General features: G+C 32.9%; 1 protein-coding gene across 2 annotated transcripts in view; it reads left to right on the forward strand.

The window, feature by feature from the left end:
• Nucleotides 1-12,910, forward strand: part of hth (Meis homeobox homothorax) — a 302,627-nt gene that overhangs the window by 136,408 nt on the left and 153,309 nt on the right. For both annotated transcript variants that reach the window (XM_036356913.2, XM_070106000.1), the window contains exon 7: nt 7,444-7,567. In XM_036356913.2, the coding sequence (XP_036212806.1) occupies nt 7,444-7,567 (124 nt within the window). The remainder of the gene's footprint in view (nt 1-7,443; nt 7,568-12,910) is intronic.

Consider the following 12,910-nt stretch of genomic DNA (forward strand, 5'->3'; position numbering starts at 1 on the left):
GGATGTTCTATTTGAAAAGGCTTGGAAAAAGCAAAGAAAATATTTCTTAGAGAAATTATCGCTTAAATTGTATATCAGTGAGAATTACTTGTCAAATAGTAAATTTTCCATATTTGTATTACAGCTATGTGCTTTACTGATCATATATCGGCGGTTCCTACAAATGAGCAGCTTTTTGGAAAGTAAATTACATGTGTAAAATTTCAGATCGATTTTTCAAAAACCGAGAGACTTTTTGACGTCTGCACAGACAGATGGACGTGGCTAAATTGACTTAGGTAGTCACGCTGATAGTTTATATATATATTTTATATTTGCTCTGACGTCATCACCCAATTTCAAAAACACAGTTTCGTGTAAAAATTTTTGTTCACACTGTAGCGGAGTGGCCAGGAAAAATAATTGTTTCACAAAGCAAATTTAGAATTTCGCAAAAGCCTAGACTGGTCGCGCTATTTCAAAAAATCAATAATGGCAAGTAAGCGCTTAAAAATGGAAACTGGGATCAATACACAATTAATTACTAACTGGTTCCAAAATGTTTTTTTTAAGCTCCAAACAATAGAAGAAAGCTTGCACAAATTCAATGAACAGCTCAGTTGTCACCCCATTCAAATGACTCAAAGCAAAATAGAAAATAGTGATAAAAGTGTTACAAAGAATAAATTAAGATAGATACATTTCAACTGTAGCTATCTTAGCATGGCAGCGTATTGACAGACGTCAAAAGCAACACTTAAATATACCTTGATATAAAATTTACTGCTAAATCGAACCACTGACTTTAAAAGCTTGCTGCTGCTGCTCGCTGAAAGCCAATAAAATAAGCATTAAGTTTTTTATAACCGCATTTATGCACATATCTGTGTATTCAATGGACTTACCACTTCGCCCGATATAGACGCACAGGGATATGCATAGTTGAAGCTGACTTACACACATACACACACATCTGCACAAAATCATTCGATATAAGCGTTTGTTGTTATTTAAACTTAATTAAGCACACCATTTTATGCCAGCGCCGCAGACAAAAGTTGTGTAGCAAGTAAAAGTCATTAAGCGACTACTAAGTTAGGTTTTTATACGCGCTGTCTTTGGCTGCCATGCTATTGATTTTGTTCAAGTTGTTGCTTTTATTGTTGTTGTTTGCGGAAATGTAACAATCGCATGTGCGAAGGCATAAATTGTTGACTGCTAGATGCTCGCGTTAAACGCTCATCAAATTTGTGATCATTAAAATCGACGCTAATTCGCTGTTGATTAAATAAATTAAGAGTAAATGTGGCGGCTGTGTAGCATACACGCTGTATGTGTGCAAAAGCAAAAAAAAAATAGCTTAGAATGAGGAATTGGAAATTCTTAATTCGTAGTTAAAAAAAACTGCATGATATTTATATAAAAAAATAAATCAAATTTCTTTTGTTAAGCTTCTGAACTTCAATACATGCAGCGTGGCATTATTTATTTATAGCTCCAACCCCCACGCTCTTTGCACACTTAAGCTATAGTTGAGGTTTTTGTTAGAAGCTAGTGAATTTATAAAAAAATATTTGTGTTATTTTCTTCAACTTGCCATCTGCTTCTCAGCGATTATGCCAAGTACTTAAGTATCATGCTTAAAGTGCCACTTCTGATGCCTTGAAGTCGATGCACTTCATACTCATGCCACATGCACTTGTCAATAGTGCCACTGCTTTTCGATATTTATGGAGAGTAAACTCTTAAAGTTGCCATTAACAATTGAGTGAAAAACGGAATATTTGCCGATAAGCTTTTTATTGAGTTTTAATAGTTTTGTTGAAGGGCTGCCTGCATTGGTTTTTAATAGAATGTTTCGAGTGTAAGTGCAATCAAATTGCTTTAGCATTCATTCAAATTTTTATAGTTTTTTGGAACTGCTTAATACAACTATTTATACAATTTTTTTTTTGAAATTTTTTAAAACTTTTTTATTTTATAGATTTAAAAAATATATATCTACGGTTTTGAGTGAAAATTTACTTTTATTGAAGCAAAGTGACTTATTCTTTATCTTGCACTATACTATTTTTGCTTCTATTTAAAAAAATCAAAGCACAGTTAGTTATTAACCTCTAATAATTATACATATTCGTTCTTTTTGAACGACCGGATAAATATTTTCATAGCAAAATCATATTTTCTATCCCAAACCCTGCTCCCTAATATTACAACCAATAAATTCACACGCCAACATCAAATGCAACACTTATTATTAACTGAAGCAACTAACAACTTGTATAACACCTCAATTCCTTGAGCATTCCTTTTCCTCGGCAACTCGCTGACAACTCAATCACCATTTACAACTGGTAAATACCTTTGCCCATAAAAGTTTACAAGAGTTGAAAATAGAAAACTGTCTATATTGGCAGAAATGCAATAAAAGCGCTTGCTGCAGCTGCTGCATGCAGTGGCACGCGTTGTTGCCAATCAAAAAAATATAATAAAATAAAATCAATGAGTGCTAAAATACACAACACTAATTACATATTCATTTATACACTTAAGGCATAGCACAATTTTAAACACTTCCTGCGAATTGGTAACGCTCTGCAGCAACGGCGCGCAATCATGCAGCGCCATCGCAAGACGTGTCGGCAAGTTGCGCGCTTAAGTCTTTTGTTTTGTGTTTGTTGTAAAGAAAAATAATAATATTTATGCATATACCATACATACATAGATAGCATATTGCAAATAATGAGAAAAATTATTGATAAAAAAAATTTATAAGAAAAATGAAAAAGTTGTGTGCTATTTGAATTTTTTTATATAAAAAATATTTTTATAAAGGCACATATATTGCATATAATAAGCAAAAATTCAATATAAAACAATAAAAATAATTTAAAAAATATGAAAAAAATTTTTAGACAATCTTTTTCTCTTAGTTGCCATTTTTTATTTTTCTAAACCAATTTTGCATGCAAACAGCAGCGCGAGTGTTGCTAATTGCGCATGTTTGCAACAAATTTAATTTCGTTGCATTTTTATGCAACTTCTCAGAATGCTCACAGCAATTTTCAAAGCAAAATAAGCGAATTTAAAAAATTTGAAATAAAAGTAGCAAGCAAGCATATTTGTAATATTTTTTTGAGTGCTTTTGGTAAGTACTCACATATATTTAATATGTATTCAAGTGACGTCGAACAGTTTACATGTATATATGGCTTATTAATTTGCTTGTGACTGCTGATAATACGCAAGCTGTTGTTGTAATTTTGCAAAACAAGCGATCACATATCAACAGCCTGTGACGCGACTCATTTGTAATTATAATCGAAATTCCGATTTTTGTCTTGCTTTTTTAAGCTGTTGTGTTTGTAATTGTTTTTACTATTTAAATATTTTTATTTTTAATTTTTTCTTAAAGGAGTTATTTTTATTATAACAGGCATTTGTGTACTCCGTGTTGTCAGTCTCATACATAATTGTTTGCTTTTTTAATTTTTATTACATTATTCACATAAAAATTATTTATATAACTGTGTACCAAAGATAAAGTAGTATATTTCTGCCTAAAAAACATACCCGTAATGGCAGTTAGCCATTGCACGCATTTGAATTTCACCTCATCTAACATTTCGCTTTTAATAGTTATGATTATTGTCATTTCGCATGCTTGTCCTGTGTGCAGTAAATTTGAAAACATTCAATTAAAATGCAATGCAAATAATTTTTATTAACTATTTACAAACGTTGTCTGCATTTAAAAAAGGCATTAGTTGGCGTGGTCTCATATTTAGTGGAGGTTGTTGTTTTTTGCTTTTTAGTTATGAAAAGCTACAGCAAATGGTGGGAGAGTTTTACATTTTTGTTATTGTTGCCAGTCGCTTGGTTATGGCGTTGCCTATAATTGGTTATTGCGGCGTGCAAAAATGAAATATTTGTTCGGTGTGTGGGAAAAGGCGTGGCTTGGCGGTGTGGACTAAAAAATAGGCAAGGTGATGTGAGCCGATCAGGTTAATTTGAGCTTGTATAATATTATTTGACAACTAGAGAATTGTTTCTCTTTGATTAGAAAAAAATTTGCCATTCTACATTTGCTTGGATTCACTTTTTAGAATTAAAAACTATTTTGGTTTATGAAGAATAAAAATTTATGTTTTTAAATGAAGTTTTCCTTCTAAGTGAACTGGATTTTGGCGGATCCTTAAAATTTTTTTATACCTTTTATCACCAAGGACTTTTTAACACAGAAAATTAAGCCTGCGCACTCAGCTTTCACAGCTGATGAGCTTTTCTAAAATTTGTTCTTAACTTTTTCTGTGTTTCAGTCTACTTATCAATATTCTCAATACTTTTTGAAATTTCCCAGATTTCATTTTAAGCAGATAATTGCCCTTTCACCTGCTTTATATAATTAGCTTGCCTATATTATTTTGCAAACAGCCTGAAATTAAAACAGACTAAGCCGGCTTTCAATTTTTAATATGCCGTCAGCAACATGCCACGTGACGCGTCAATGTTGCAAGCTTTTTGTGAAAATCATCTAAAAAGAAGAAATCAAACACAAAAGCAAAGTAAGAGCGCATATGTGCTATACACATATAAGCGTATAATATGCAGTAGAGCACATGTGTGAACCTTAGACGCGCACGCAGCCGCATATTAATATTTTACGCTTGCGATTTTCTTTTAAATTGCAAGCATATGTATATTGTAAATTTGTAAAACATTTTTCATATATACATATGTGTGTATGTGTCTGTGTATAACAATTTTGTAGCTGTTCGCCTTAACTTTTTTAGACATAGTCTAGACGTTCTGACCGCGCTTGAAATGCACGCAAATGTACATATGTACACATATACGTCGCTTAGCGTGCTTATGTAAAGATTTGCTAAGCGTGCTCGCATGTTTGGCGGTGCTTCTGTGTCCCTGTATATGTGTCTGTATTCGTGTGTGAATATTTAAATATGTATGCAGCGTTGCGTAAAGCCCATCATTTCGTTTTTGACATTTTGACAGGCCGACAGGTTGGTCTAGTCGATCGGTCGACTTGTTAAGGAAAATTTTGTCGGCTTACTGGGAAACTCCACGCCGGCAATAATCATAGAATTTCAAGTGAAAGTGTGTGCGTGTAGAAAAAAAAAAAATTAATTAAAAAATTTGATATTTCATTAAAAAACATAAAACAAAACTATTATTTTAATTTATATACAATTTTTATTTTTTTTTTTAATTTCATAATTATAAAAATTTAGTTTTTTTAATTTTATTTTTTTTTTAAATACATTTTTTATCTTTTTCTTTAATTATTAAAAAATTTATTTGTTTTTTTACTCATTAATAAAACAGTACACATTTTTTTTTAATATTCAAAATATTTCCATATTAGTGTGTTCTCATACGACTATGTATAATATATTTTTATTTCATTTTGAATAGTACTAAAATTTAGGTAAAGTTTAAATAAATATTTCCAGTGCGCATAAAATAGAACGGGAACAAAGTAGATTAAGTCAGGAATTCGAGATATGTGTGCTCGTCGTCGATCGTCAAAACAATTTTAAAAATTTTTCAAAATTTTGTCCATGTATTTTATATTTTACACTTCGGTCGTCATAAAAGCAAAATTATACATTTTCTCGCTTATTTTTGATTGGACCGTCGACTGTAATTTCAACTTAATTTATTGTCAAATTAATACATTTCCAAACACTTCTCATTCTATAAGGCGGAGCAATGAGGCGGCTTGTTTATATTTGTACTTAAGTTTCGATTGGCGTCGCTCACGAAATTTAATTACTTTTTACCAATAATGTAAACGAGACAGTCACGTTTTATGCATTAGTATTATTATTATTGTTTTTTTTCTGAAACCAATTACACACATTTGTTTAGTCAGTTTTTGCGTGTGCATACACTTTTCCATTAGTCAAAAGTGATTTTATTAACTTAAAAAATGCTAATAAGCAATTTATAATAAATTTAAAAACAACAGACAATTATGTGGCTTTAGTCATGCCACTTTGTCGGCACTAATCAAAATTTATGTGCTACCCAGTTAATTACCCACTTGCATACAAGCAACGATAAGTCGACGCGTATATTACATGGCTGCGCATGCGTGGGCAAAATAGTTGAAAAATTCTTAATTACAAAAACACAAAAATAATATGTAATTAAAATACATAATTTGTAGGAGAAAGAGATAAAAGTAATGCAGGCATTGAGAGCACTTTGTGAAAGGGAGAGTTGCTTGGAAAGTAATTACCTTGGTGAAGCAATACTTAAGAATTATTTTAAAAATATTGCAAGTATATTGTTCTTTTTTTTAATAATGATAAAATGATGGTAGTAGTAATTGAAAATTTAAATCTCAAGTTTTATAATTTTTGTAAGCTTAACTGTTTTTAAGTATTTAAGAAACAAATCGTAGGAAATATAATATATAAATGGATGCATGTATAAGATGTATCAAACGCATTATGAGAAAAAGGGGGTATGCCACATGCGATGGGTTATTGTATTTAAATTGATTACTTGGGTAAAGCATTACTTAATAAAAATTAAGGAAATATTTTAAAAATATGCTTAGTAAATTGGGTTTCTAAATCATAGAAAAAAGTGAAAATGGATTTTTAACTGTAAAAAAGAAGTGAATAATAATTTTAAATATAAAATTTTACATTACTTCTGTAATTATAATTTTTTAAACTTTATTTTTTATCTATTATTATTGTTTATTTTTTTTTTTTTTTGTTTTGAGCAAAATCATTTACTTTGAAATTAAGTGTCAAAGTAAAAATAAAGTAAAGTAAAATGCGTTTCTTCATTCTAGAATGAAATAATGATAATGTTTTGCTGCCAAAATATAAATAGCAATATTTTTAATAGCATATCTGATTATATGCTGGTTGAAAATGCTGAAAAATTTATGTATGCAAGTATTGAGAACGTAGCACACGTGGTTAGAATGCGGCTATTATAAAGCTTTAAAAAACTTTCAAGCCAAAGGCCAAAGCAAAATTTCGTACGCAAGCAAAGCTGTCTGCAGCATACTCAATTAAGTTTTAATTGCACTTTATTACAAAAAAAAAAAAAGAAAAAAATTATAAAAAAATTAAGAAATTAAATCATACACAAAATGTTAATAAAAAGACGCTTTGAACTCAGCGCACAGCCCGCACACAAGCGCTCTTTGTCGAAGACGCCGCGTAGCGTTGTCGAAACACGGGTAGCCGTGACTTCAATTATGATGCGCGTTATATACAATACATACATAAATATAATGGCGGTAGTGATTCGGTACATAGTAGCTGTAAAATTACTATAAGTATGTTTAGGACTTTTAAAATTTAACCATTTACATATTTAAAATGCCATAAATTTATTTAACACAATTATTTGTTATGCGCACCACATATGATTCATATTAATTTGTATTTGTTTTTTCTTTCGGCTTTTCATTTACAGCGGCCCCCTAGTTCACAATTGTCATATGGTGGCGCCATGAACGATGACGCTAGGTCGCCGGGCGCTGGTAGTACACCTGGCCCACTATCACAACAACCACCTGTCTTAGACACATCAGACCCTGGTAAGTGCTGCATAAATACAAATTATTTTTATTACGTGTTGTGTTTTTTTTTGTTGAGACATAAAATATGATTGTTGCATTAAAAGCGAAGGCGTAGGTGATATCAAAAGCTTTAGAAGAGGGCATGAGCGTGATATGCGCTTTTGTGTGAGTGATTTGTGCTAAAATGCTGCCATTTAAGTAACCTTGAAATCGAAACACATGCAGCAAATAGAACAGTGAGTCAACACAAAAACAAAAAAGTTAAATTTCGCTCACAAGAAAGCCAAAAAGGTAGCTTCTCGTCGCTGAAAAGCATCCATTTTAATGAGCGCCATTAAGCAACATTGTTGTCCGAAGTAATTTTGCGTGCATTTAATTAAATTTCCAACACGTTGAACGGTTATTTAAACCGTAAAGGCGCGCTGAGCCACACAGCAAACGCGTTGACCAGTTTTAAGCAGAATTTTAAGGCAACTAAAATTGGTGGAACATGTATAGAAACCTATATATACCATAAAGTTTTTTATTTTTAATTTTCTCACTAGTAAATCAATAGTATTAGGTTCGCCTAATAAACTTCAACATAAATTCATCATTTTAATTACTTTAGTCAAATTGCGACACGCCTAGCTTATGTGCGAATACATGAACAGACCTACAAAGCTTAATGTACAGAAAGCTCCGACAATTGACGCGAATGCCTAGTCGTAGTCGAATCTCATGTAGCGGCACAGTTTAAACAATCAACAATTGAGTGCACAATTTTTGTGTGTTAAAAATACATTTTTACAAAAAGTAGAACAAAATGACACAGAAGAACAACAACAACAACAACAACAGCGGTAAAGGTAAGGTTGAACACAGCAAAAGATTGAAAGCTAAGCTGAAAATCCCATTTTTATGATTTGCTACAGCCACTTTTGGGCGCTTAAAGCGACGTAAGCTGCTTTGTGCGTTGAAAGAATATATATGTATATGTATAGTCATACATACAAATAAAACTCATAAAGCAAAAACAAAATAGAGATCTATAAAAAGAGCTTACGAACAAAACCAAGCTACTAGTCAACACGGCGTGGCAGACAACTGGGCGCGCATGAGCGTCTGCGCAGAAAATGCATTATCACTGTCTGTTGCTACGGCGCAGTACCGCACAGTGCAGTGCAGCTGCAACAGCCGACCACTATCCGCTTGTAAGTGGTTACATCGTGTGGCGCAAGCACCAGCAACAGCGCGCGCAGCTACAATTTTTGCCTATCACCGTAAATAATTCATTACATTGAAATCGGTTGTTGCTGTTGTTGTAGTAGTGGTAGTAAAGATCTGTAAAATTCAATGCAAAAGATGCGTTCAAAAACGCTTTTGTTTAGCGTTCGCTTTATTGCTTTTTTAATGTGATTTTTTTCGCTTTGTCCGCTCAAGTACACCACGGAGTATAGTTTGAGCATCGTTTTTTGAGCTGCTCCAATGCTGTTGTGACCATTGTCTTTTAACTCTTTTCTTTTTGGTGTAGGTATATATAAAGTGGAGTGCATTGTAAGTGCTTACGTGGAGCGGCCCATTTTCAAAGGGCTTTTCTTGAAAGTGCCGGCTGTTAAAGACGGCAGCGCTTGCGCGTTTTGGCGGCAAAAGCAGCAACTTTGAAGTGTTTCTCCGCTGGTTGTTGTTCATATTTTTCATAGGAAATTATTATGACTGCGCTTACGTCTGCTATATTGACGTCATTTGTGGTGGAGGTAGCACGCCTAAGAGCTAAGAGCCAACATTTTCACACACTTAACTATGTTTTTTTTTGTGTTTTTTTGAAGAAGTTGAAGAAGTTTGTAGCATAAACGGTTTGCGCTGCAGGCAGGCGTCTGCTGGTCTGGCATAACGCAGTGAAAGTTGTTAAGAAGTCTTAAAGCGAAAAAATTATTTTAACTTCGTTTAGAAGCGATTTTTATAATTTTTGAAGACTTTGCTGATTTTTGCTTTTGTTTAAAAAATATATATATAAAAAAATTATAATATATATTTTTATATTATATGTAATTTTTTTAAATTACAAATTAAGCATTTTTATTAAAAGATTTATACCTACATATTTTTATTTTTATTATTTATATTAAAAATTTTAAGATTTTTTGTTAAGTCCTTTCCTTTCACTAAGCTGCTAATTGCGCATTACCGCACTAAAAATGCCATAGAAAAGTTAATTTCGCGAAGTAGCGAAAAATTACCCGTATCAGTAAATGTGGCCACACCTCCTTTTTCACTGCCATCACACAGTATATAAAAAATGGAATAATTTTTGTGTCAGCAAAAATCATCTTCCCAAAAGCAATGCGTCAACATAGACAGAAGGTAATTGTATTTATGTCCGCCTGGTGCAACCCCTAAAAGGCGACAACAAAAAGTACAAGTTTCCAATTTTACGTGCGCGCTGTTGCGCATAGCGAATGATGACGTGGCGCCGCCAGCGACAGCAATTCGAGCAGCCGTAACAATAATGCATTATCATATTTCGCATTTATGAGACCAGTGAATGATGAAATGACGAACTGCCGGCTAAAGGAGGTTTCGCTGCCGAATTTTTATTTCGCTGCGTTTGTGCGGCAAAGGGTGCGCATCAAATTTCCGCCTCTTTTGTTTGCGCGCGACGCAGCTAAAAATTATATTTTTTACTCTCCTTTTGGTGGAACATCCTTTGTCACTATTCGAAAAATGTTACGGGGTGTTTTTGGTGTTGGTACGCGCATCACAACACATCGCGTCACTTCACAGCATAACACAGCACAGGGCATCATATTGTAAAAAGCCATCAAAATTAACGCGCATTCATCAGCAGCAGCATCAACAAGCCCAACAACAATAGAAACAACCACCGGCATGGCGTAGCAAACACAACAACAGCCAATGTTGCGCTTGACAATGGCAACATGCGTTTGTGACAAACTGAAGTACGAAAAGTACCGAATAATAATAGTCGCAAATAAAAGTCTAAATAAAAAATACGAAACGAATGCAACAACAACAAAGGCAAAAACAAGCAAAAAATCATCATTATAGTTGACAAACAAGCAACACCAGTTAATAACAACAACAACAATAGTCACAACAATACATCTGCACTACTAAGGGGTTACAATGGCAACAACAACAACACTTTGATCTGCTTGTGCGACAACAACGACTTTTGAACCGTTTTATAGTTTTAGCGCATCAGCAACCAAAATATAATTTGAAACTTAAAAAAATACACTTTTTATGCGGTAGGACGGAAATGAACAAATCAAAAAGTGGTGGTTGTTGTTGCTGTGGTGCAAAATATAACAGCTTTTATGCGCGGAAAGGAAGTAGTTTGAAATTTGTTTAAAAGAAAGAACAGTACGTTTTATAGATTTTTCAGCGATGTGCCTAATTTTGGTTTGGTTTATAAATGTGTTTGTGTGTGTTGGTAATTATATTACAGTTTTAAGGAGGTTTTTCTATGGTTCAGAGCTGAGTTTAGAATGAAAATATAAGCTGCTTCAATATAAGATTTTTTTAGAAAAATAGTAAAGAAAAAAAATTTGTTTTATGTGCTGAAACGATATTAAATTGGAAATATCTTAAACATATCCTTAATTTTATTAAATAAGAATAAGATATATTGAGTACGCAACGAAATTTGTAATACACAGAAGACAACGTCAGAGACCCGTCACAGTGATCATTTATATATCTGTAGAATAATATATATAAATAATCAGTGTGACGAACTGAGTTGACTTAGTCATGTCCGTCTGTCTGTATATACGCGATCTAGTACCTCAGTTTTTGCGGCATTGATTTTTTTTTTTCTCTTCAAGAAGCTACTAATTTGATCGAACCACCGATATCGGATCACTATAGCATATAGCTGCCATACAAACTGACCTATTAAAAACCTAGTTCTTGTATGAAAACATCTTTATGTGCGAACGGCATTTTCAGTGTAACCAAAGTTAACTTTTTTCACTTGTTTTTATTTAAAAAACACGTAAAATATCAAACCAAAAAAATTGATTTATAAACTAAAAGTATTTTTTTTATCAAACCAATAACAAACAACAATAACAATAAAAATTTCAATATAATTCCACAACAAAATGTAGGGAATCACCTGATAAAAGGAGATCAAAAAACAATAATCTAAATTACACAAAATTTCAAGCGAACTGTGCAAACATATAATTAACACAATTTTAGATGCAAGCAAGAAAAATACAAAATAACAAAAAAATGAACCTAAATTACACGGAAAAAGTACAATTCTTGGAATATGCTGGAGAAAAGTTATAATCTAACTAGAACCTATAATTATAAGTTAGGGCGCAGGCGCACACGAAAGTCAACGCAGCACACTTCGGCACGCCCACAAACCTTACGCACAAACTAAAGTTGTATACAGCTACACAAATATATTGCTTTTCATTTGTGCTGTGCGGAGAAATTAAAATTTCACTTGCCTTAATGCCATAATTATAGGTTGCCTATCGAGGCACCTTTTTCGGGCCAAACCACAAATGGCATAAGCATTGGCTTTAAATTGCATGCGGCATGCAACAAGCGGTACAGAAATTATTGTACATACTTATACCATGTAAAGTATCGTTAACATGTCTGCGCTACGGTTGTGAGCTGGAGGAGGGGGAAAATTTGTTTTCTTAACCGCATAAAACTAATGTCAAAATGTCAAATTAAATGCGAATGTCCACACTCATTCACTTTTACCAACGCAATTAAAAATAAAGTGAAAATAACTAATTCAATCAAATTACGCACACACACACATACATGCGCATATAAATAGCTAAAGTGTATAAAATTTACTTGCGCTCAACGAGGCGACACAAAGCTGCTTTCTTAACCACCACAAACATACTAAATAAATAAAATTCAAATCCTCAGCATATGCAACACATCCACTAATGCCAATTTTCGTTTGTTATCCTTTTCAAATTGGAAACTCTCCACGCAATGCTTGCGGTTTATTTTTGATGTTTTGAGTGACATTTTGCCTGCCACCAGCACACCCTCCTTGCAGCTTAATGCAAATAATCAAACAGCTGCATTACATTAATGTTTTTGTTATTTGTGCTTTCGTTTTTTATTTTTGTATTTTGTGTTTTTGTATTTAATGCTGTTGTTGCACGCGCTTAATGTAAACAAATCAGCAGGACATTAGCAAACTGCACCACAACTCAGCGTATGTGATTGTGAGTATGAGGGCTGTCAGCCAACAATCACCGCTGTTTGCAGCAATACCAATCGGTTCACTTATATAATATATATATATATATATATGTGTGTGTGTGCTATGTTTGGTGTATTTATTGAAGTGTGTAATTTTACTTATAG

This window comes from Bactrocera oleae, chromosome 2, assembly GCF_042242935.1.
Source record: "Bactrocera oleae isolate idBacOlea1 chromosome 2, idBacOlea1, whole genome shotgun sequence".
In the NCBI taxonomy this organism is placed as follows: domain Eukaryota; kingdom Metazoa; phylum Arthropoda; class Insecta; order Diptera; family Tephritidae; genus Bactrocera; species Bactrocera oleae.